Here is a 27,698-nt window from a genome sequence, read left to right as displayed (position 1 = left end):
GTTTACCCAAGAGTTGGGGGCTAACTGCCATAAACCCAAATCATACCCATCTAAAATCCGCTGAACAGCCGGATGTAATGGGAAGCACAGTCCAGCTTTGATGGCCGCCACATAGCAGCCAAAGCAGTCGTCATCATAGCTGGTACCAGCCGGCCAGACGACAGTGTCTTCTGGATCCGACACGAACAGTAAAAATTCCGGGCCCATTCTATGGTTAGCAATAAAGCTCTCCACTTTGTCTTGCATGGTTGCGATCCGGCCCCGGGGTACCATGCAGTAGTAGGGGGCGTTTTCCTCTCTGAAAGAGGCGGACGGCTCCGCCCAATTGTCCCCCTTCTCAACTGCATGAGAAAGCCTCGCCTCTTGTAGGCGGCTGTTTCTTTCTTCTGAGCCTGGAGAACTGTGGCCAGAAGAGCTGGACTCGGACTCGTCCTCTGACGAGTCCGAAGAGGACGACTCCTCCCCTCTCCCAGAGGGGCCCGCCTCCTCTCCCTTAGAAGGAGCAGGAGGAAAATTAGACATATCAACGGTAAAATGGGAAGGGACCACCTTGGCCCCTCTCTCAGAACTGTCGGCTTGGCAGCCGCCTCGTTTCACTTCTACATCTGGCGCCTGGTTAGATGTTTCACTAATGAGCACCCTTTGGGAGGAGCCGTCCGAGTTTGAGATCATAGCAGTCTTTTTTGTTCTGGCCATCACGTTCTGCATAGACACAGATACAGTCGGACTTTGTATAAAGGGCAAAGATGGGTCCAGAAAAGGGCAGGCGGCACTCCTAGTCCTAAATTCAGCCGTCCCCGGTGACCGGCTGATCACTAACTTAGGTCGTGTCGTGTGCTTCCGTGGTGCCATTTCAAAAACAAAAAGAAAATTAAGAGTAAGAGAACTGAGTTACCTGAACGAGTGACGGTTGATGAAGTTCTGGAAATCCGGTGCAGTCGGCTTGTCAGAACAGGCGGTAGGCAGAAAAGGTCCGAAATGTCAGAGCAAGTTCAGGGGTCCGAATGTTCTCGCAAAGTTCTCAAATGTGAAAATGACCGAAGTCAGCACTTCCTTATATAGGCAAAGTGAGAAGGCGAAGGGTCGCTTCCAAATTCAAAATTTGGGCGGGAAAATCTCTCGGCCGTTTGCAAGGTGACACCTGTAGCAGGCCGTCGCCTGTCACCGTGCGACACCTGTCACAGGCGACACGTGACCAGTCACGTGCCACCTGTGAGGGGCAAATGATTAGGGGATTTTTATCCACAAATCACCGTCTGACAAGTGGACCAACCAGGTTCCGCCACGTGTCCTTCACGTAGGCCAATAGGAGCCTGCCACGTGTCAATCACAGATACGTCCTCTACGGACCGATCGAGGCACGCCATGTGTCCACCCATGCCAAATGGGAAAACCGGCCAACAAGGCCCAATCCTGTCTAGAGGCCCGGTCAGCCCTAGGTTTACCCTAAACCTAGAGAGTGGCACGCTTCTCAAGACTATAAATACTTAATTAATCCTCATTAAAGGGGATCAAGCAATTGAAAAAGCAAAAAAAGCAAACATCAAGCAATTAATCTCACCTGAAGAACAGAGAAGAACAGAAACATTACGGAACACTAATAACCGGCTAATCTCGCTAACAAAGCAGATTACCTACATTAAACACTCTCACCTAGAGAGATCTTATTACTTTAATTTCCGTATTAATTACTCCTTAATCAGGTACTAACTTGACCGTTGGAGGCGGAGCTCTCAGGAGTCTCCGTTATTTTGCAGGTACAGGCGTCCGGTTCCAGTCTCGGAATTGTAACTCTCCCGCAGGACATCAGAAAACCCCGAAACAGAAATGACTACTGATCTGAGAACATACTTAGGGGTACCAACGATTAATGGGCGTACCTTTAAGCGTGACTATCAATACTTGGTAGAAAAAATCAGTGGCAAGCTTTCAGGTTGGAAAACAAGGACTTTATCAATGGTTGGGCGTCTAACTTTGATTCAATCCACGTTGAATTCTATACCAGATTATGCTATGCAGTCCACTAAGCTCCCGAGAACAACATGTGATGATATAGATCGCAAAACAAGGAGCTTCTTGTGGAAGGAGGATGATGGGAAGCGCAAGGTACACATGGTTGCGTGGGACAATATTACCAAGCCTAAACATGCAGGTGGTCTGGGCATTAGAAATATGAGACAATCAAATAAGGCTTTCCTTGCTAAACTAGGTTGGAGGTTTCTTGCAGAACCGAATGCATTATGGTCGAGACTTATGAGAGCTAAGTATTGTGATAGTCGTTGTGACATAGATGTGTTCAAGGAGAAGGCTAATTTCTCTAATGCTTGGAAAGGAATTATGAGTAGCATCGATGTTGTTCGCTAAGGCTTGAATATGGTAGTAGGTAATGGGGCTAGGATTTTCTTTTGGCACCATAGATGGGCTTGCAAGGAACCTATCTTGAATTATGTGAATGCTGAACCTCCAGTAGAGCTGCAAGATGTGACAGTGGGCGAAATGTGGGATCCTAATTTGGGGTGGAAGTATGATAGCTTTGCCGAATATTTGCCAGCCACGGTTTTAGCTGAAATAGCAGCTCACTCAATTATTAAAGATGAAGAAGCTGTTGATTCTGTTTTTTGGAGTGGCACCTCTTCAGGAGGTTTCTCGATTAGCTCTGCTATGGAAATAATTCGAGACATGGAGGGCAAAGATGATTGTCCTAGACCTGAATTTCACGAATTATGGGGTCTTCCTGTTCCACAACGAGTAAGTTTCTTCATGTGGTTAGCCATACAAGATAGGCTAATGACCAACAGGAATAGATTTTTGAGGACTTTAACAGATGATCCTAGGTGTGCAGTTTGCAAAGAAGAAGAGGAATCTACTGATCACATTTTGAGAAGGTGTTGAACTGCAAGAATGCTTTGGGATAAAATTGGAATGAAGGCTGCTAACATAAGCTCTGGTTTATCCCTGGTAGAGTGGATTAGTCGAAATACAGATGTGAAGAAGGCGGAGATGGGTAATGAATGGCCTAGATTCTTTGCCGTAGCATGTTGGTGGTTATGGAAATGGCGTAATGCTAGAACCTTTGAGCGTACTCCGACCATTCCTATTGATCAGGTGAGCTTTATCTTTGCTAGAGTTGGAGAAATAAAGAAAGCTATGGGTAGAAATGGGCCGGAAGGGCTGATTAGGGGCAGAGGTCGCAAAGAGATTTTGGTGAAGTGGATTTTTCCTAGGGAAGGTTGGGTAAAATTGAATACAGATGGAGCGGCTAAAGGGAATCCGGGTGATGCAGGAGCTAGTGGAATTATTCGAGGGCATCGAGGTGAACTTCATGAATTATTTGCAATGAAATGTGGTAGATGTACGTGCACCAAGGCAGAGCTGCGAGCTGTTCAAAGGGGTCTGCAGGTAGCTTGGGATTCGGGGCACAGGAAGGTCCAGCTTTCAGTTGATTCCGAAGTGGTTGTTCGTATGTTGTTGGAAGAAATTCCTTTCAACTCCCCTTATGTTCACATCCTCCAACGTTGTAAGGCTCTCATTGCTCGAGTGGAATGGGAGGTTACTATCAATCATTGCTATAGAGAGGCTAATCGTGCAGCTGACTGGTTAGCTAATCATGGTGTGAAGTTGGAGCAAGAGTTCGAATTGCTTGAGGCGGTCCCGAAGGATCTTCATGCCGTTTTATTGGAGGACCTGAGTGGCGTAGCTTGGACTAGATTAGTCCCGGATATTTAGTGTGTTTTTGTTTTTTTTTTTTTGTTTTGTTTTTCGATTTTGTTTTTGCAGTTGTTTTTGATTTGTTTGTTTCCTTGGGGCTTGTCCCTCCGGCCCTCTCCTTCACCAAAAAAAAAAATTAAAAAAAAAAGTAAAATTAAAAATAAAATAAAATTGTCGAGGATTCCTTGCAAATTATCGTGGGAGCTAAAGACTAAAATTGACTAAAATCCAATAATCCATGATATCTGGCCAATTTGGGTGATTCGAATCAAGATCTTTTGCTTTTGGTGTAAATTTTATATTTTGTACTAATCTCACTCAAAAAGATTGAGTACTTTTAAAGTCTTATACTACTATACAAGTATTATATATGGCCCTGCAAATTATATAGTGGACTATGGAGTAATGATTCCTATATGACATTAGCATTAGCCATAATATTTTGATTTAATAATTCATGCATTATATGTTACGTAAATTGCAGACACAAGCTATTTGGGTTGTCATCAATGGAGTAATTTGGAATTAACGCCATTTATTATTATTATTTTTTTATTTCCTTTTCTATTCTTTCAACGAGTAGCTAGAGTATACATTCATAGTGTGATAGGAGAATATCTTAGCTTGGTTCACACTTGCAGAAACATTTTTGTTCGTCTGAACAACACTCCCGTTGGTGGACTTTGTGACAATGTATAAAATATATTCCTAGGCCTCAAACATAAGCCTAATATTTTGGTTGAGATGATCCACTAACATAGTATTGGAGCCAACGGGTTCGAATTTTATTCACCCCCCGCTTTCAAGTGGAATATTAAGCACTAGGTACGAGGAGAGCCCATGTTGTATCCACACCTCTAGCCCTAATAATAGGCTCTCGTGTGAGGGGGCGTGACAGAGTATAAAACATATTCATAGGCCTCATCCATTAGCTTAATATTTAGATATTTAGTTGAAGAAACTAATTTGTAGGGTTGTACACAGTTTGGTCTAAACTTTAACCAAGCTAGACCAAACTGTATTTTAGCGGTTTGGTTTGGTTTATGGTTTATAAAATTACGTTTTGGTTTTGAATTTTTTTGTAAATGTGGCTTACGTTTTGGTTTGGTTTGGTTTGGTTTTTCAAAAAAAATAAACCAAACTGTAAACCAATAAACCGTTTAACTGTATTTTAATATTTATATAACTTTAAAATCAAAAAATAAATTATTATATATTATAAAAACAAAAATAAAATTTAAAAAAAAACATGAAAAATAAAAAAGACTATACGGCCAGTACTCAATACTTCAATTTGTTGTTGCCGCCTATTATCAATGACTATAATGTAGTAAGATTTTTTTTTTTTTTTTTTTGACAAATGTATTATGAATTTATGATTCGTATGTATATATATATATTTTTTACAAGATTAGTCTCGTTCCATGCACGATTGGAACAAATAATTTTTTTAAAAATTTGTTTATTTTTACATATCAAAATTAAAATTAAAAAAAATCCCAAAATAAATAATGCATCAAATATTAAAAATAAAATTTAGAGTTCATATAAAAATCGAATAATAAAAGGGTTACGTGAAGAAGAAAAATTAAATTATTATTATTTGACAGATAGACTATTTTCGAAAATTGACACTAATAATAAAATAGCTTATCAGAATTTTAATTAAATCAAATAAAAAATCATGATGACATCATGTATAATTTTGGAGGGAAAAATTTTAATGACAACCTCACATGTGTCTAGTTTTAGGAAAATATAATTTAAGCGGTTACTACTTTAGTATTATGCTCTGTTCTGTTTACCTTATGATAGGAAAAATAAGTTCAGATAAGTTCTAAAAAGTTGTGATAAGGGTTAATCAGGGCTGTCAAGTTTAATTTATAACTAAAATATATTCTAATAAGGGTTAATAAGTTCAGATAAGATCTGATAAGTTCAAATAAGTTCAGATAAGTTAAGATAGGTTCAGATAAGATCAGATAAGTTCAGATAAGTACGTAAAAATAAGGTGAATCAAACACACCCTTAGTTAATAGATATGTTAGCACTTGATTAGTTGATTGTTATTTTTATTGTAACTTTATAGTGTAATTTAATCCATTTGTGCTAATTATTTAAAGTTTATTATAAATTAATAAAGTATTAACTAACAATTTTTAGGAAAAAAAATGTTGTCCCATCATAAACCGCAAACCAAAGCGTATTATTATGGTTTGGTTTGGTTTCAATACTAATATGGTTTGGCTTGGTTTGAAAAATTGACCAAACCGTACTTTGTTGTTTGGTTTAAACCAAACCAATAGACCATGTTCACCCCTAATAATTTAGAATAATAAAAAAAAAATAAAAAAAACAAAAGTTTTGAAGAAGGATAAATAAACAAAAGTTTTAGATAGCAAAGATGGTATGACTTTTAGTTATTTTCTAATGTATCAAAGTTTTTAATTGACATGTTCCAATTCTCTTTGGTGACGTGGCATCTTCTTGGTGGAAAAAAGCGGTGTCACGTGGCGTGTATTCTTGATTAGGAACGCCTTTTAATATATAGTATAGATATTTATTTTGGGTCGAATCAAATATTATTTTAAAATAATTCATATTATTTCAGATAGGATGTAGGGTGATGTAATTTTTTTTTTTCATAAATACTTGTGTTTTTGCAAAGTCCTTGTCAATTTACCTTAACAAAAAAATTATTATCAGTATTTAAAAAGTTAGAGGAAGTATCATGTGTGTCCCGATAAGATAGATATTATTAAGTTATTAAGCTGTTCACATAAGTTTTTTGAACATTATAACTTTTGGTCTTTTGACATTATAAATTTTAGAAAATTTCTTTAAGTCAATAATCATTAAAATTTTATTTGTAGAGTGGGTGGACTCACGGTAAAATTAAATGAACTTACTGTATACTGTGTGAAAAAATTTATGTGCAATATTTAGATAACACAAGAAAATCGTTTTTTTTTTCCGGTACAAGAGAGGGACAAGCCCCCAACAAAGAGAACAAAACCCCAAACCAAAGAAACAAAAAATAAAACAAAACAAAAAAGAAAAAGAAAAACAACAAACAAACCTAAACTAGCAACGCAACTCAATCCCTATCAAGAGGTACAAGCCTTTAGCAACTACTCCACTCATATTCTCCATTAAAATGACACGAAAATCTCTAGGGACCGCTTCAAAAATCACCATCATTTGATCGGAAGAGACACCATAATTAGCTAACCAATTAGTCGCTTGATTTGCTTTCCTATAGCAATCTCCTACCTATAGATACTTCCCATCCTTGCCGCAAGATAAGAGATTTGCATTCATTTTCGAATAAGATGAATATAAGGAGAGTGTGGAGGCTAATAATTGGTCTTAATGTATACATATTGAGTATAAATAAGTATAACACTGTAGAATCAATAATAAAAGTATAATTTTTTTGCCGGTGCTAATAATTTTAGTTCAAATAAAATTAGGTGAACTGAACATGACCTAATCAGGGTGCATTTTTGTTATATTTGTGCCTCGAATGCTCCATGTTGATAAATGTTTGGTATTATGGTGTTTGGAGCTTTAAGCAAAGAAGCAAGGCAAAGGGCTGACTTCAAATGGTCATATCTCAAGATCTAGAAATGATATTGAGATGATTCAAGATGAAGGTGATAGATCTTTTAAAGAGCTTTCCAACGACTAAGCTAATCATAAACTTGATTTGGACTAGAATAGAGGAAGGTATGACCGTTTTACAAAGAGTTGTATGCACACTTCAGGAGTTCAGCCGAACTAATGAAAAGTTCGGCCAAACCTTAGCATGGTTCGACCGAACCTGAGGGAGGTTCGACCGAACTCAAGAAGGAAAACTTTTGAAGGCTACCGACATTGGAGTTCGACCGAACTCACAAGGAGTTCGACCAAAATTTTGAAAAGTTTGCCCAAACCAAAGGTAGGTTTGCCCGAACCTACCTAGTTTCGTCAGGATTTCCTTCCTTCGCGATGAGCTCTAATTTTGGCCGTTGGATTGTCCTTATTACCAAGCACTGTAAATACACTTTGTATAGGTTTTTTAAGATCCTTATTACCAAGCACTGTAAATACACTTTGTATAGGTTTCTTAAGAGGTAAGAGAGAGAAACACAAGTGAGACATAAATCTAAAATTAGTTCACCAACACCATCTTTCTCCATAGTAATTCTTCCTCCATTGAAGAGTAAACAAGCTCCAATCTCTCCAAAAGTGAATGTAGCTCATTTCAAGTAGACCACTATAAATATTATGTAATTTATTTTGTTCATTTTAAATTGCTTTCTCATTTAGCTTTGCATTGTTCCTCCATCAAATTCAAAGTCCCAAAAGATTCTATTTCATAACAATTTTATTAACCAATATTCACTTATGAATATAATTTTCCTAATCTTTCACTGTATATGACAAACTTTGCTTGATACTACTAAGCAACAGTTAACGTACGTATTTAGGTATATATATGAAAGGTAATTAAACTAATAATTGGTAACATAGACATAGGCCAGGACAGAGGAATATAAACATGTGTCAATGAATGTTACACATGCAAAAGACCAAATTAGGCCTAAACCATATATAGGACAATCTTGGAAAGATATCAATATGATCAAGTTATATTATTACTTGTCCTACATACACACTCATAATTGGCTTGTTTAATGACTTGTACATGCATGTGCCTATGACAATCATCCCCCCTTTCCTACGCAAATATTAATTGCCATTCATACATTGTCCAAAAACAGTAAGTACACTTAATAAATTTCAAGAGCAGATCAAATAATTCAATTCTTATAATAATACAATGAAACATTAACTTCTCTTAATCATTTAGTTATATCCTACTTGTACAAAATTTGAGAGATCATTTAATTTGCACACTTCCAAGTTCCAATTTGATCTATTATCATTGCTTCAACTCGATCTAAAATGCATTATTTACTTGTACATTATTTGGCAATGTGCCATCATGAAAAAAGTTAATTCCAACCGTGTAAAGGAGCTAATTGATTACAAGTATTGCTTGCTCTTTTTCAACATGCATGTACAACACAATGAGTGAGATAAGTGAAAAAGAGGTCACAATAGTATTTCTTCATCGCTCTATTCCTTTTTATTTGTCATATTTATAATCTTTCATTTGGATAGATTGATTGAGAAACACTTTTTTTTTTTTTTTGACACAATGATTGAGAAACACTTGACGAATAGATATGATTGTATTAGATCTTATTGGATCTATCTTGATGTTTAGTTCAAAGTATAAACTTTTTATATTAATTTTTATAAATATGTATTAAAAGTTAATTGTGCTCAAAATGTGCACAAAGTAAAATGCGACAAACCGAAAGAAATGGAGTTAAAAATTATCTTATCTTTGAATTGGAAATACTAATACTACATATCATATTATCATTGTTAGAGTGATAGGTACATATTACAACTCGGTTTTTTTTTTTTTCACAAATGCATGGATACTCTGATATACAATTTTATCAAATAATTTTGTATTAACAATTAGTTATGACAAGAGCTAATAAGCTAAGGAATACCCGAGCCAATTTCAATATACAACTAAATTAAGTTCAAATAGAGACTAAAAAAATCATATAATCAAATTAAGTGAATATTCCTTCCCTAATTCGATCTTGTTGTAACGCATACAACATGAACAACTCCCCGTACTAAAAAAACCCGATGTATAATAATATGTACTCATATTGTGCATTCTAATAACAATAATAAATACAAAGTAATATATACTCGTATTGTGCATTCTAATAACAATAAGAAACATAGTATGAATATATTAATCGACACGACCTAACCCAACCCAATGCGACTACAACCTGATCCATCTGTTTGACGACGCTACCAATGATTGGCATAAGGCAAAGGCATCAAATATGTTTGATAAATATAGATATAATTAGGTTTCCAAAATTCGAAGTAATTAAACTTAAATAAAAGAGACGTGAACCATAAGAAACGGAGCCGTTTTGAGCATCTTTTCTGACTTGCCTTAACTTGCAACAGAGAAAGAAAGTACCTTAAACTTGCTTACTCCTACTTGTCCTTGACCCACCCCCACCAATTACGGGGCTCCGTTCCTAATTAATAAACTTTATATTATTTAATTATTCGATTTCGATATCATCCATATCCATACGTCATGTGCTATCACCTATACTCTTATTACAATATAATTTATCTTCTTATTTGTACCTGAGATTCTAAGGAAAAAATTCATGGGATCTTACAAAATTGGGCAAAGTTTTACATCAATACTCATGTAAATTCTTCATGAGAGAAGTGAATTTTAATAGGATAACTAATGATCTTTTATAATAATAATAGAAGAAGAATCAAAACTTAGCATTAATGATGTACCAAGTACTTTGTATATGGCCTTGTTCAACAACATCTAATGGATCGGAGTAATTTTAATTATTTTAATTTAAAATAATTTGACAATGCAAAATACTAATGGATGATAATATTTAGTTTTGAGAGTAAAGGGATAAGTTAAGTGGTTAGTATTTCCCTTTTGATTTTAGGTGATCATGAAATCGATTTTCATTACCCACCCTTGTAGCTCTATAGATTAAAAAAATAAAAAATAAACAAAAAAAGTAGAGTTTTCCTAAAGCTACGAGTAATTATTTTACTATGTCAACCGCTAATACGAAGTAATATCAAACACTCTTACCAAACAATTATTTTAACAGATATCTTTTTAGTTGCTTGACATATAACATTTACATGCACGGAAGCTTTACTAAACCCTTCAAATTATAATTTTTCGGGTCAATTTCGAATCGAGTCGGGTGTTATTTAAACACCTCTACTTCACTTCATCTTGCGTTGAATTTAAAATTAAATATAAAGCATGTGACATAACATCATCATTATCCGATCAAACCCAACCTAAATCCAACCCTTACATTCATTTTGACACCTCGATCTAAATACAAACATAAATATTCTTTTTTTAAAAAAATACTTGTAATTTTCTTGATCACGAAAGAAGTGAATAATTGTAAGAAATTAAAGAAAGAGGGAGTAGCGGGCGCCACTCAACGCGCCAAAGAGATGACGCCACTATACCACATTAAACCCCCTTTTTTATTCAACCATGGACCCCACACCACCCTATATATTCCCATCTCTTATCCTCCTCCACTTTTCTTACACCTCTATTTTACATTCAAACAAAAACTCTTTCAAATTTATAGTTTTATACAAGTATCTATTGCCAAAATAATGGGAGAAGAATTCGACGAGTCCGATGTCGTATTTCCCGATATATACAAAAAACCAATCTCCCATTCCTACTATAGTACCACTAATCAGCTAGGGAGCACGAAGAAGCCGAAACAAAGGCGACAAACCCGAGGCGGTGGCCACGGCCTAGGAGGACAATCTCCGCCGTTGAACATACCGGCCACCGCCCGGTATAGTCATGAGATGGAGTACGATGATTTTTATTATGATGACGACAACAACGACAATGACAAGGACGAAGACTTAAGGGTGCCGCCACACGTGATCGTAGCGCGTAGAATAAATAACTACTATAACGTGAGCAGGAAAATGGCGTGTTCGTTTTGTATAGAAGATGAGAAAGGAAGACTTCTTAAGGGCAGAAATTTGTGTGAAGTTAGGAACTCTATTCTTCGACTTACCGGTTTTTATGAAACGTGACCGTTTTGATTTGCTTCACTTCATTTCTTTACGTAATTGGTATACTATTCAATTTTTTAAGTTTATTAATTATTCATCCTTTCCATAATTGTTAATATTTTTGGACACGCAAGTTAATTAATTAAGTTTAGGGGATCAAATTGATCAAATTTATTTAGGTGTTCACGAGCTTACGCGATCTTATCCTCTTTTTGTGCTGCGTAGGATCGATATGTACAACGATAGTATTGTACTTCTCATATTTTTGTTGTACAAGATAAGTTAAATATGGCGAAAAATTAGTACTATGATCAATAAATCTTGTATTTGTATTAATTTTATTTATGAATTGTACATGTAAAGTGTAATTCTTCCTCCGTTTTTTTTATTATTGCACCATAGAAGTTGTATACAAATATTTTGGTAGTGGAAAAAAGTAAGAGAGAGAAAGGTAAAAATACAAAATTGTTCATGTGGCATATTGATAAACTAATAAGTAAGTGTGAAAAAGTAAGGGTATGTTGGGTATTTATAGTGTGAACACAAATAATTTTTTTCCTAAAGAGGAAATGGTACAATATTTGTGAAACTTCCTAAAAAGACAAGTGATGCAATAATAAAATAATGGAGTAAGTATTTAATTTCATACATAATCAATAGGAAAATTGTAAACTAATAATCCCACCTTTAGGTGGTCTTACACAAACAATCCCACCTTTCTAAAATCCAGAAACAATCACACCTATTCCCCCTATCTTCCATTAACGATCCTTCACCTGTTGAAACCGGTTAAAAAATTAGATTGCTTAGAACAACCGGTTTCTTCTAATTTAATTTCCAACCGTTAAAAAGCTTATACACCATTAATGCCTTCTCCCCTGTTCTTCTCTGAGAATTTTATAAATTGCCCCCCCCCCATCAATTAATTTTTTCATCTTTCTTCATCTTTCTTCATAAGTTTCTGAAAGTTAATGCTTTGCCTACTCCAAGCCTTAGTATTGAATTTCTTCTCCCGCTGTTCCATCGTCTTCATCCACCCAATCAAAGCTTTTGCACCCTCTGGTTTCAGTTGTTGGATCATAGAACTTGCATGCTCTAAACTTGCGCCCAGGATTCTCTGGAGTCCATGAAGTAAGCTTGGCAAGTGTACTCCACACTTACATTTCTTTTGTGTTGGAGGTTGATGAGGTTATCAGAGTCATTATATCACCTACAATTGAAACCAAAGAAATTCTGACAATCATTCAACACATACATACCTAACAAGTTTGATTAATTTCCAATATTAGGTATTACTCAACAAATCCCCAATTTAATTTTCGTAAACCCTAGTTCTCAATTTTGGGTACTATTCACTGTCGCATACAACAATTGAACAATTAAATGAATAATTGAATATATAATCAGCAGCAATTACCCGAACAATTGGATTTCTACTCATTAAATTGGGCAACTAACGAAAGATATGGAATGTTAATCAATTACCTGTTTTCCGGCTTCAACTGTTTGAATTAGCTTCTTTGATTAATTCTTGATAGGATTCCTTTGTTTTGCAGAAGAATTTTAGAGAATATGGAGATTTTTCAGAGATTTTTTATTTTTTTTATGTCCTTTCGATGAAGATAAGTTTCTGAAAGTTAATTTTTTTTTTAATTGTTACTTTGTTTCATAAAAATGGCGAAACTTATGTTTTTTGGGGGAAAACCGTTGGAGAAGAAAGACTTTAGGGAGGGAAATAGAATAGGTTCACCGGTTTAAGGGGTAACCTGTAAAAAGGATCGTTAATAGAAGATAGGGAGAATAGGTGGGATTGTTTCTGGATTTTAGAAAGGTGGGATTGTTTGTGGAAGACCACCTAAAGGTGGGATTATTAGTTTACAATTTTCCTAATCAATAATAATAAATGCACCAAATTTAAGTTTTGGTAGCGAAATTGGTCAAAAATTAATTAGTAATACGAAGCCATGCTTTTCCTCCATCATTTCAATTAATAAATCTATCATATCTATATCCATTCTTTTTCTTTTTTTCTTTGTTCTTTTTATTATAAGATGATGTAATCCAAACATCTATTGTAGTTAAATTGACAAAAAGACGTTGACCTTTAGTTTTGCACCAAATTAGATTTAGCTATATGCATGACTCTTTTGCTCTCGATTTTAATACATTTCACAATTAAATAAGAAGTTTTTTAAGTAAATCATGATGTCTATGAACTCAAGCAAATTTGAAAATCTCATTTTTCTTAAGATTCAAATTGATGATTTTTAAGTACATTTGTCTAAAGCATGGCTAAAGCATATGTCTTAAGCATATGTACTTAAGAAATCATGTACTTAAAAATCTGAATCTTAAGTAAATCTCATTTTTCTTAAGTACATCATTAATTTAAATCTTAAGACATATGCTTTAGACTTTTCCCATTTTTCTTCAAAAATCTCTAGTTGAGTCCTGAAAATTTCAAGACTCAACTTAAGACTTGAGATTGAGACCCACTTCACCCACCTCACTTTTATTTTTATTATTCTTTTTTTTTTATTATTATTTTTACACTTTTCTACATATAATATGTGATAAATTTGTGTAAGTCATTAGTGAGTCTTAACAAGAATTTGATGACATCATTTTCAATGGGGACCACAAAAAATGATGTCACATCCAAGTCTTAAGACTTAGGGCTAAACTTGCTCTTAGTAATGTAATGTGTGTGAGTTGACCTGTTTAGGGAGCCTTCATACGCATACAATCACATGAATGCCCTTATTAGCTTCATCAGTATCCTTGATTAAATCCTCTAGCTACTTCGGACTTATTCTGATTTACTGAACTAAAGTGTATTGATTGGAGCTGAACTGAATAAAATTGAATATCTTACGTGAGAAAGAAATTAGGAATTGATGAACTGAAGATAAGTTGAAGAGAACAACCCCTTCCTCTTACCAATTAATACAAAATTGGATGGATGGTTAAAAAAAAAAAAAAAAAAAAGCTCACATGATCAATAGTGTATATTTTGCTCGTTGTAAATTAGATGTACCAGTGAGGATTTTACATTACTCGTATTCAACGTTTTCAAACTTTGGACACCAATTTTAAAGTGTTAATGTGTCAAAAAAAAATTTAAGTGTTAATTAAGATTTTAACTTAACATGCGCAATTATTTTGTAAATCTAATTGTTACACCGCAGATAATTTATTACGGAGTAATTTTTTTTTCCTTTTGAAGAAATAAATTAAAGATAATTTAATACTCCACTTCACGTTCTCTTTGTTTAAATTTAATATACCTATCTATATCTATTATGGTCACCCTTATCTGCACATTAATTAATATACTTTATTATTATATCTTTTAATCGACTCTCTAGCTCTCTTTTACTTAGCTTTATCCATTTATTTAGTAAAGTTAAGTTACTTACCAATTATCTTACTCAACTTGTCATACTTTATGTAATTGTTTCTTACAATCACTAACCTATCTTAAAAATAAGATCCTACAAATCCTACAAGTACAATATAATGGACAACAAGGGCAATAAAAGATGAGGAAGTACAAAAAACATTTGTTAACACATTGTTTGCTAACTTCAATAACAAGCAAAACAAACTGGCAATTGGTCACAAAATTTAGGTGATTACTTCAGATTAAATGCATTAAGTATCTGGAATAATATAATTGATGACATGCTGCTAGTAACGTAAACAAGAAATTAGTGTAACTAAATAGTCGAATGAACACTCCATCCGTAAGTGACGTATATAGGAAATATATAATAACCGGAATTTATAATTATTTGCAAATATGGCAACATTTTCTTATTTCCACATATTCTGCTTCATTATGTTTATCCAAAAATACATTATTAGTTCGCTTGTTATGTTAAATTTTTCAATGCAATAACGTAAGAAGTTCCAACATATGAAAAAGAAAGATGTTCAAAAGTTTGAAACTATGTATTGAATACTTTCCATATTATGAAATAATAATTGCATATTTTTTTTAAGGTCAAAATTTCAAAAAATTTTACCATATTTTTTTACCACTATATAAAAGAAAGTATGGTCAACTGAGATTCTGGTAGGAGCATGTATTTTTTTTTTAAAATTTTTTTTTAAAAAAATCAGCTTATTAAACTCTACACTACGTATGATTTTAGCTATGTAAAATCACAATTATGTGTGGTGAAAGTAGCGCATTTGATGAGGCTATGAAAATACATATGGTGTAATTTTTTTATTTTTTTTTTTGACAAAGAGAACAAAGAAACTAAAACCGAAAACAAATAAAATGACGACTACGAGCTAAATTAGCCAGGTGATGAGCATAACCAACTTCCGCTCTGGAGACTTTTTGAATGTGAAATCGCTGAAGACCCGCAATAATCTGCCGAATTTCCCGCAAGATCCAAATGACCAAGATCGAAGCCGAAGACTGACCCCCAATCAAAGACTTGATTGAACTGCAATCCGTACAAATTCTCACACTAGTGTAGCTCCTATCTCTAACATGTCGTAAACCAAGAAGACAGGCAAACAATTCAGATTGAAGCGCCGAGGAAGCAAAGCCCGCTTGGGCTCCTCCCCCTACAACCTGGGAAGATAAATCAGAGGATAAAAACCAACCCATGTCCGCATGTTGATCCTTGGCATTCCAAGAGCCATCAGAGGTAAGACAAATGTCATACTGATCAAACGAATCACCAAAATTTAGATCATGCAAGCAAGAAACACCAAACCCCGGAGGACAAGAAGGATGCAAACGATCAGACAAATCTTTAGCCTCTTTACTCCTGGACAGCCAAGAGGCAGTCATAGCATAAATCCCAGCAGGAGAATAAACCTCCGAACGGAATCTAAGATTATTCCTAGTTAACCAAATAGCCCAGAAGAAAGCAAGGATCTCATCTAAACCATGCCAATCCTTAGCAGTTACAAAACCACTAATCAAATCAGCAAACCATGTACTAAAGTCTCGATCCAAGGTCAAAGCCCGAATTACCTCAAGATAGTGAGAAGAACGGACTAAGCAAGTAAACTCACAGTGTTGGAAAATGTGAGAGATTGTTTCAGGATGTTGATGACAAAACCCACAAGCAGCATTAATAGGAACACCTTTCGAGACTAAGACAGCCGCCGTGGGAAGACCATTATGTAAAATTTTCCAAACAAAGATATTCCATTTTGGTAAAATCGGAAGACCCCAAAATTTCTTCCACCAACCAAGAATGATAGTGGAATTTAAAGACCTAATTAACCCATGTTGATTTAGAATATGAGCATATGCAGATTTAGTAGTAAACGAACCATCCCATGTAAATTTCCAATCCACAAAATCATCCATTTTTTCATGAGGTCTTTCCATTCCCAAGATGGAATCCGCAATAGGAGGGGGAAAAAACTGTCGAATGCGAGTACTATCCCAAGCATGAGAACCAGGATCAATTATCTGCACCACCACAGAAGGTAGATCATCCGAGGGAATGGAGTCCTTGAAACGAACAGAGAACCCCGGAACCCAATCATCAGCAGTAATATTTACCTGAGAACCAAAACCCACCTTCCATCTCACACCATGAGAAAGAACACGAGCCCCTTCCATTAAGCTCCTACATCCCCAAGAAGGACGAGGAGGCAACCTAAAAGCTTTATAGTTTACAAGATGAGGATACCGAGCATGGTAAATCCTTGAAACTAAAAGCTGTGGATTATGAATTAAACGCCACATTTGCTTAACCAGTAAAGCCGAATTAAAAGAAGGCACATGACGAATGCCAAGACCTCCTAACCCTCGAGGCAGAACAAGAGCAGCAGAAGGAGTTAAAGCCAGACCCCTAGAAGAACTGTTGTTTTTCCACCAAAAGCGCGACAGCAGACGGCCAATCTGAACAGAAATAGTCACCGGCAACTTAAACACCGAAAGCACATGATTTAAAGAAGCGATGACCACCGTATTGATAAGCACTAATTTGGCTGCTGCCGATAACCGACGAGAACTAAAAGCAGACAGCTTTTGCGTCACCTTATCCACCAAGGGTTGAAATTGATGACATTTAGCACGTCCTAAATCCACAGGGAGACCCAAATAAGAGCCCAGTGAATTTTTAGCTTGCATATGTAAAGCAGAGCTTAAAAATTCACGATAATCCTCCGGAGTATTCGAGCTAAACTTAACAAAGGATTTTTGAACATTAACCATCTGACCAGAAGCAGTACAAAATCGATCAATAACGTCCAAAAGGTGACAACATGCAGAAGGATTAACCCGGAAGAAAAGCAACGCATCATCTGCAAAAAATAAATGGGAAACCGAAGGAGATCGCCTGGAAATGCGCAAACCTTGAAATAGACCATTGCCCTCGGACCGCTTCAACATTAAAGAAAAAACTTCCATACAAAGAACAAATAAATAAGGAGATAAAGGATCTCCCTGACGCAAGCCGCAAGCCGGACGGAGAACAGAAGAAGGCTTGCCATTGATAAGGATCTGGTAGGATACCGTAGAAACACACTGCTTAATTAGCTGAATCCAATAAGGAGGAAAACCAAAAGCCTTAAGCACATCCCAGAGAAACTCCCAATTAACCCTATCATAGGCTTTGTTCATATCCAACTTCAAAGCAGCAGAACATATCTTGGAAGTAGAAGAATTCATATAAGATAGCATTTCATGAGCTATAAGACTGTTGTCCGACATAAGCCGTCCCGGGACAAAGGCAGATTGGGACTCTGAGATCAGGAGAGGTAAAATCTTCCGTAATCGGGCCGTCATGCACTTCGCAATGCACTTATACAAAACATTACATAGACCAATCGGGCGGAATTGAGAAGGATTATCAGGGTGGTCTACCTTTGGTAACAGAACCAGAAAAGTCTGGTTCTAATCTTTAAGCATATAACCACGAGCAAAGAAATACTGGATTGCAGAGGTAACTTGTTTACCAACAATCGACCAATGAGATTTAAAGAAAGCAGCTGTAAAACCATCCGGTCCAGGAGATTTATCATTTCCTATATGAAATATTGCATTCTTTATCTCATCTGTAGTAAATGGAGCCATTAACTGCTACTGATGAAGAAAAGACAACACAGGAATATCTAGATCTTCCCAAAGATCTGGAATATTAGTGGATGGATAATTATGACAATTATATAAATCCGAGAAATGCTGAAACAGTAGATTCTCAATTCCCGTAGGATCAGAAATCTAATTTCCCTGATTATCCTTTAGACTAAAAATTTTATTCCAACGACGCCGATCCTGAACTGATGAAAAGAGTAGGTGTGAATTAGTTTCACCAAAAGCATCCCATCTGACTTTCGATCTTTGTTTCCAATAAAGGAATAACGTATGAGCTTGAGAAATTTTCTGATCTCGAGTTCGAAGGAAATGAAAGCCTGTAGTCATAGAATTTGCAGACAGTGCTTGCGAACCCACAGAATCCTGTAAATCTTTCCAGTCCATACCCCAATTCTTTTTATGCTCCACACACCATCTCAGCATCTTCTGCCTAAGATGCATCAATTTTTGGGATAGAACAAACATTTGTGAACCTAAAAGATTAATATCCCAAGCTGAGTTTATCAATAAGGAAATTTCCCGAATCTTTAAACACCAGTTTTCAATACGGTACGGGGTTTTCCTGGGAAAGAGAGGACCTGTTTCCTTTAAAACAATAGCCGCATGATCCGAAAAATGGATGGGTTGATGAACTATCATAGCATCTGGATAAGAATGCAACCAGGAACAGGAAGCATATCCTTTATCAAGACGTTCAAAAGTAGGGTTTCCTAATTGACCATTAGTCCAAGTAAAAGGAGAACCTGTGAACGGAATATCAACTAAACCAGATGATATTTTCCATTCTAAAAAATCATAATGACCAGGAATAGAAGGAGCTCCCCCTAATTTGTCCTCTAAATACTCTACTTGGTTGAAATTTCCTAACAACACAACATCAGGGTAAAGGTTTAAAATTTGTAAAAGTTCATCCCAAACTGAAGAACGCAAAGAAACATGAGGCGACCCATACACAAACACTACAAATATTATTGCTTGACCGGGTACTACAACCTTACAAAATATAACATGAGGAGAAATTGAAACAGGAACTACAGAAACCGGGGCAAACCAAAAGACTACCAAACCCCCGCTTAGACCTAAAGCATCTGACCCGCAAAACCCATCAAAAGCTAAGCTAGATAATTTATCTACAACAACATTTACAGGAACTAAAGTTTCTATTAAAGACATGATGTCGATACCAAAAGAGCGAACTAGAGAAGACACATATGGAACTTTAGGGGAGTCCGCAGAACCTAGGCCCCTACAGTTCCAAGCTGCCACATTCATGATGGCTGTGGCGGCCCAGACCGGGGAGCCACCTCACCCTCAGAAGAAGAAGAACTAGATGCAGAACCACCACCCTTAGTAGTAAAGTAAGAAGTATCTACAAAAATTGAAAATGTTTCGTATATGCTTCATCTGTGTTTTTTTTTTCAATTGAAAGGCCCCTCCCACCTATGATTAACGAGTTATTTGACAGAAAAAGTAAGACAGAGTTTGGTTTTTTGGGGATGATAGTGGAAAAAGTTTATAAATGAGTGACTCTTATTGTCACTATACAACATTGAATTTTGCACTATTGATATATTTTACTTTGAATTCACTAGTTTTGATGATTAGGTCAAAGTAAGTGTTGAAACTTATAGGTTTTGATGATGATGAACTTAAACTAAAGCAAACTCAATTAAAGGTTTACAAGTGTTTAGTACAGGAGAAGTTGACCTTGGTGGTGGAAGAGCATCTATCTTGTATTATGAAGACTTGAAGAAACCTTAGTTAAAAAGTTAATCAATAGAAGAAGAGTTCTCTAACAAGAACTAAACTCCTTAATAGGAATGTTCCCTAACAGGAACTTGAAGGTTGTAAGTTGAAGACAGTAAGTTCCACAAGGAACTTAGGCTGCGAAGTTCCAGTTGAGGACTGGTGATCAAGTGACAGCAGGAACTTGTTCCTGGCCTGCGTGAAGCCCAAGTTATTCAGGATTACAGAAGCGCGACATTGAAATATTAATTTAGTTAAGATTTTATCTTCTAGATTTATTGTTAAATATGTTAATAAGATATGCATGAAATCTATTAGAGACGTGACAAGATAATTTGGCAAAAAGATAAAATCGGAAAAATATACAAAGATAGATTTTGGAAAAAGATTTTGTTTTAATTTATTTTCCAAAAATCAGTAAAAACGATATTATTCTTTTAACTATATCTTCTTGTGTTTTTCGGAAGGGATTTTCTTCGATGAAAAGATTTACCAAAATCATATTTTGAGATAAGGAAAGTTAACATCTTTATCTTTAGAAAACCTACTTGATATACGAGTTACACTTGTATAAATAGTAGAGACATAATTGCTTTAGGTTTTTGTAAGTTTATGCGTGAAGAAAATCTTGTGAGCTTTATCAAAGTGTAAGTTTGCCAAGCTTTATCTTGTCATATTAGTTTCGGGTTTTATGCATAGCTTGCCTAACATATTCTAGATACTACATTTCTGTAATTGATTGGGTTGTTGGGTGTGAGTGTAAGAAATTTATAATTGCATACAGGAGAAACAACTTTGTGGTAAAAGGTTGTATTTGTACTATGAGAGTACGAGTGAGTTCAAGTCAGGGGATTTGAATTGGGTAGGATTAAGTCTTACTGTGTTGCAAGTTCTAGTTGGAACTTGTTTACAAAGGTCTTAATTATAATAGGTTTGTAACTTTACTTTTGCCCTATTATAGTGGATTGATTTTGTGTTGAAATCCCTTAGAAGGGTCGAGGTTTTACTTCCAGTTGGGCCCTGGAAGGTTTCCTCGTAAAATCGTGTGCATTGTCAGGTTCCTTTTACATTCTGTTTTAAATTTGCAAAAGTAGTCACTAGGAACTTAACTACAATTCACCCCCTCTTGTAGTGTTCATTTCAACTAACAATTGGTATCAGAGCGAGGTTCTCACGTGTAAGCAGATAATTTTGCTAAGTAAGTTCTTGAGGAGAAATGAAATACCAAGAGAAACTTGAAGAAGGGTATACAACCCAACGTCCACCTATGTTTAACGGTAAGTTTTATACCTACTGGAAGAACAGAATGGAGATCTTTATTAAGGCTGAAAATTACCAAGTTTGGCGCGTTATTGAAGCTGGTGATTTTGAGGTAACCGCAACCAATGACAAAAATGAGGTAGTTCCTAAACTTATTTCTGATTACGAGAAAGAGGATTATCAGAAAATCGAAATGAATGCTTTAGCAATAAAGTATTTACATTGTGGTCTTGGACCTCATGAGCATAATCGTATCATGGGGTGCAAGACTGCTAAACAGATTTGGGATCTACTTGAGGTTAGTCATGAAGGTACAAACGAGGTAAAACGTTCTAAAATTGATTTGTTAATGTCTAGATATGAAAGGTTTGAAATAAAGTCCAAAGAAACTATAGAAGAAATGTTTACTAGATTCAATGATATAATTAATGAATTGAGCTCCCTTGGCAGGCATATTCCTATTGATGAACAGGCTTGAAAGATCTTGAGAAGTCTCCCACAGGATGAACGATGGAGATCCAAAGTTACTTCCATGTAGGAAGCAAAGGACTTCACTAAGTTTAATATGGAACAACTAGCAGGATCATTGATGACTCATGAATTGCACCTAAGTTCCAATAACGAAAGTTCTAAAAACAAGAGTCTTGCTCTAAAGGCACAAGACTCAGAGGAATCCAAAGTTGATGAAGAGGAAATGGCTATGTTAGTCAAACGATTCAAAAAGATGATGAATAACAGAAAGTTTGACAGAAACAAGAAGTACACTGGTTCCAGAGATACTACATGTTTCAAATGTGGAGAAAAAGATCACTTCATTAAAGACTGTCCACTCAAGGAAGGTAAGAACAAGTCCAAGGAGCAATCCAAGGAATCCAGAGTGTATAAGCCTTACTTCACCAAAGACAATGTGAAGAAGGAAATGTTAGCTGCCTGGGGAGACACTGATACAGAAGATGAAGAAGATCAACCTCCTGAAGAAACAACTCATTTGTGCCTAATGGCAAAATCAGATGAAAAGGCTAAGCTAAAGGAACTTGAGGCTGAGGTATGGTTTTCTCAAAGAGATTTAGAACATTTCTCTAAAAAGAATCTAATATGTGTTGTTTTAGATATTCAAGAAGAGCTCAAAGAATTGCATAAAAGCTAAGCAGCAAAGTGATAAAGCATTGATCACTTACCAAGAAAATAGTGAGTGGGTTGACAACATGAAATTTGACATTCAATACAGATTCTTTAGTCTTTTTTATGACAATATTGTTTTAAAAGAGACCTTAGAGAATTTAAAACATGATAACATACTCTTAAATGTTGAACTCTCTTTATTAAAATTAGGAATAGACTCACCTAATTATGAAGTTCCTTCTCTAGCTCATTTCACCAATTTTGAAAAGCTGAAATTGGATTTAGAAAAAGCCAAAATGGAGAAAGCCAGACTTGAGGGGGAACTTGAGAAGGCCAAGAAAGGTAAGAAACCCGTTGAGTATATAGTTCCTGACTGGATCACTAATGCTCAGACCAAAAGAACAGAAGGACTAGGTTTCAAGAAGAAGTTCCAAAAGGAAAAGAAGTATGTTAATTTACCTAGCAGTATTGTTTGTCATTTCTGTGGAAAGACCAGACATAAGCACATGAATTGTCTAAAGAGAGAAAGTAGTACACAGAAAAATAAAAATTATGTTTAGCAAATTTGGGTCATGAAAAATAATCCCACTCCTATTACACAGGAACCCAAGGAAACCTGGGTTCCTGATACTAACGTTTAATTCTTCATGCAGGTTCCAGTGAGGGGGAACAACACCTAGTACCTCGATAGTGGTTGTTCAAAGCACATGACTGGAGACAAATCTAGATTTCTCTCACTGGATGTCTACTATGGAGGAACTGTGACCTTTGGTGACAACATGAAAGGAGATATAATTGTCGTTGGCAAAGTAGGAAGGTTAAGTTCCCATGATATTGATAATGTATTTTTGGTCGAGGGTCTCAAACACAACTTGTTAAGAATTTCACAATTTTGTGACAAAGGTAACTCAGTAAGTTTTACTTCTAATAAATGCAGAATCATTCACAATGACACTGGGAACATTATTTTAGAAGGAACTCGTAAAGGGAACACATATATTGTTGATCTTAACGAAGTTCCTAATAGTAGTCTAATATGTCTCAGTGTTATTGAGAATGATCCTTTATTATGGCATAAAAGATTTGGTCATGCAAGCTTTACTCTACTTAATAAGCTTAGATCTAAGGAACTAGTGGAAGGTCTTCCTTGCATTAAGTTCCTATATGACAAAGTGTGTGATGCTTGTGTTAGAGGAAAACAGACTCGAATTTCCTTCAAGTTCAAGAAAATGGTAAGCACCAAAAGACCTTTGGAACTTATTCATATGGATCTATGTGGTCCTATGAGAATCCAAAGCAGAAGTGGTAAGAGATATGTAATGGTAATTGTTGATGATTTTTCAAGATTTACTTGGGTTTTCTTTCTTGTCAGCAAAGATGAAACATTTGATGAATTTGTATCCTTTGTAAAGAAAGAACAGGTAATCCACTGATTCACCTTAGATCAGATCATGGAACGGAATTTGAAAACTCAAAATTTGATGAATTTTGCACTGAGCATGGTATGGATCACAACTTCTCTGCTCTAAGAACTCCACAACAAAATGGAGTGGTAGAACGCAAGAATAGAAGTCTTGAACACATGGCTAGAACAATGCTGATCGAAAGTGAACTACCAAGGAACTTCTGGGCAGAAGTAGTGAATACATCATGCTATATTCTTAACAGAGTATCTATTAGAACCATCACCAACAAAACTCCCTATGAGCTAATCAAAGAGAGAAAACCTAATATTTCTCACTTCAGATCTTTTGGATGCAAATGTTTTGTTCATAATAATGGAAAAAGAAACTTGGGAAAGTTTGATGAAAGAAGTGATGAAGCTGTTTTCTTAGGATATGCCTCAAATAGTAAAGCTTATAGGGTCTATAATAAGAAAACAATGTGTGTTGAGGAATCTGTACATATTATATTTGATGAAACAAAACAATTGATTGATGTACAGGAATGTGATAATGACTTTGAAATAGGACTTGTTCACAAGATGGATCAAGATGAAGAATCAACATCATTACAGAAGCAGCAGGAAGAAAATGAGACAAATACAGAAGTGTAGGGAATAAATTTCAAGCGTTAACCCCTAGCTTGAACCCCATTGTGATCATACACTTAAGTACGGTGGCGTCCAAAAGCGAAGAAGATAGAGAAAAAGAGTCGCCAACAAGTTTTAGGAACTTGTAAACCATTCACAGGGTGAAGGTTCCACCCCTTAACGATCCAAGAGATCGTCAACTCCATAAGGTCTAGAACCAAATAAGGGTTCGAGGATGATGGTACAAATCCAACCTAAAAGAGATTGAACCTGTCCTAATAATAGGCCTCTACTTTATTCTGATCGTATTCATGTGCGCTTTCTAACTAACATACAATCAATAGGATTAACCCTAAACCTGTTTATCTATGTTGGTTGAATTTAATGCACAAATAAATCTATTATTGGCGATCACTTGAGTTATAATCAAATTAACCCTAAATAAGATTATTAATATCTTATTAAACGTGATTACAAATACCAATTCCCTTTAAACATGCATAAAAGGTGTGATCAAGCAATAAATATAAAATAATCAAGCAACATAATAATAATAATATCATGACAATAAAATTATAATCATAAAAATAATCATAATAATAATAATAATCATCATAAATAAAATAATAATCATCAAAATAATAATAATAGTAATATTCATGATCATCATAAATTATAGTCATTATAATCATAATCATGTTCATGTTAACATTAAAGCATAATAAAAAAAGCAAGATCCTAGGCATGATACTAACAAGATTAATAACAAACCCTAGCATGTCACTAAGCAATAAAAATTAAATCTTTAACCCTAACATGATACTAACAATTATAAATATTAGGAAGAACATAAAAGGCATCATAGAAGTCATATTTAATATTAAAATTACCCTAGACATGATACTAGGAATATCATAATAACAATGTAAACATGATTTCTACATCATAACATCAATAAATCAATTAAATTACTTACTTTGATGCCTCGTACCTCTTTCTAATACCAAAATACACACGTTAGTAACTTCAAGGAAAACAATAAACAAACAATTAAATAAAATAATTGAAATAGAGATTTGGGACCAAACCCTCAGAAATTAAACCTTTCACGTCTAGGGCAAATTCGAATATGGCTAGGTGTTTCTAGATCTTGTGAATGCGGAATTTTGTATGTAAAAAGCAAGTTTAGAAAAGAAAGAGAGAGATGGTGAATGATTAAAGAGAATGAGAGAATTAATGAATGCAAATGAAAACTGGTTGTAGGTGATTATAATTGAAAAGATGGTTGTTGATGAATGAAAATGGAGTTTTTAATACGTTATTTTCAAAGAAAATCAGCCAAAAAGATAAAATTAACAAAACGGTGCATTGGCGCAACTGAAACAGAGCTGGCGCCAACGCTGGCTAATTGGCACCAGGCGCCAACACTAGCGCTAGGCGCCAATGCCTGGCGTCAGGCGCTAGTCCTGTTTTTGACGCGTTTTCGAAAATCAGAAAATTTTGCCGTACAGGAGGATAAAATCGTATCTTTTCCTCAAAAATGCTCTTTGATTTTAATTAAAACTCTGAAAAGTCAACAAAAGTCAATTTATCAATGCTAATTGCATTAGGAATGATAAATAATATTAGGCCCTCCTCTAGATAATTGGGTCGCATACAAGGCTTAAACCGGGCCCAGTTTGGTAAATTGGCCATAACTTCCTCAATATTCATCGGAATTGGGCTTATAATATATCGTTGGAAATCTATTGTCAAGCTCCATCCAACTACACTACTATTGGACCTATCTCATGGACCAACCAAATTGGATTTTCTGTTTTCTTAAATAAGTTTTCAAAAACAGAGAGAAGAGAAAAAAAAATTAAAACTATCCGCAACACTAAACTTTCCACACCTTCGCTTCATTCGATTATGATTTGACGTGAAAGGTACTCATCACCGGGTTTGGTTTTGGGGAGACACAAATGGGTGTCTACAAAAGCCCCCACTTTGACTGAGTTTGGAGAAACACAAGTTTCGAAAACGAAAGTCAAAGTATCGATAGGGACGGAGAATGATTCAGAACGTTCTGCGATCCTACATGTATGATTTCAAACCAAACCTAAATAAATGAAAACTAACTTAGTAATTGATAACATAGAATTTATATAAGGAATACTTACAATTTACCTCTCTGTTAATACATATTAGTAAAAAAAAAAAATCAATTTGAACTCCGTGGTAATAAAACGTACAATTATAAGTTACTAAACGAATAACACACTTTTTTTTTTTTGAAATTTAAACAATAGAAGAAATAGACTAGAATTAACATATCAAATAGAAGAAATCATTACAATCTATAAAAGCAACTGATACATCTGTTAACTAATACATTTAGAAAGTGATGCACATAACATAACATGTATTGTACAAAACTTCTTGCTAACACATATTCTTGTTGAAACACATAATTAAATTAAACAACAACATACAATACCATTATCCTAACATCTATAGCTCAATAAAATTTTATCCCTAAACCCTTAACCCAACCCTAAGAACATTTATATGCATCAGTAATCATCATAATATATTAATAAGCGTCCTATTAACATTTAATGAATCATATTGTCTTTAATAGAATCATCCAATATATTTGACATAAATATAAATAGTACAACTAAATAAATAATACAATAACATACGTGCTGATACCCCTTGGTGTAGTTGGTGGATGCTTTCATATTATGCATAAGTGATCCATGTTCGAATCCAAACTACACCTTTTATTTTTTTTGGTTTTACTTTTAATTTTCATTCACATAATAGCCATAAATACTATGTATCCCAGTTTAAATTAGACTTTAAATACTAATGATACTAATTATCAATAAAATAATTTGTGTCATGATTGATTTAAATTCAACGTACCAATTATTATTATTATTTTTTGTTTGCATTTTATTTTTCATTCGCCTATTAGCCATAAATAGTAATGTCCTAATAAAAATTAGTACTTTTACATACATACTAATGTTACCAATCGTCAAGAAAACAATTCGAGGT

At 35.0% G+C, this 27,698-nt stretch overlaps 1 protein-coding gene across 1 annotated transcript; it reads right to left on the bottom strand.

The window, feature by feature from the left end:
* Positions 1-15,679: 15,679 nt before the first annotated feature.
* LOC110691696 lies at positions 15,680-18,181 on the bottom strand. The gene has a single exon (XM_021868636.1). The coding sequence runs from the start codon at positions 18,179-18,181 to the stop codon at positions 15,680-15,682; it is 2,502 nt and encodes an 833-aa protein (XP_021724328.1).
* Between the last annotated feature and the right edge of the window lie 9,517 nt (positions 18,182-27,698).

The sequence above is a fragment of the Chenopodium quinoa genome, unplaced genomic scaffold (assembly GCF_001683475.1).
Source record: "Chenopodium quinoa cultivar QQ74 unplaced genomic scaffold, ASM168347v1, whole genome shotgun sequence".
In the NCBI taxonomy this organism is placed as follows: Eukaryota; Viridiplantae; Streptophyta; class Magnoliopsida; order Caryophyllales; family Amaranthaceae; genus Chenopodium; species Chenopodium quinoa.
Note: the sequence above shows the minus strand (reverse complement) of the source record. Positions and strands in the feature narration are given on the sequence as shown.

Coding starts and splice junctions, on each gene's coding strand:
- LOC110691696 (XM_021868636.1), bottom strand. CDS start 18,181: ATGACGGCCCGATTACGGAAGATTTTACCTCTCCTGATCTCAGAGTCC.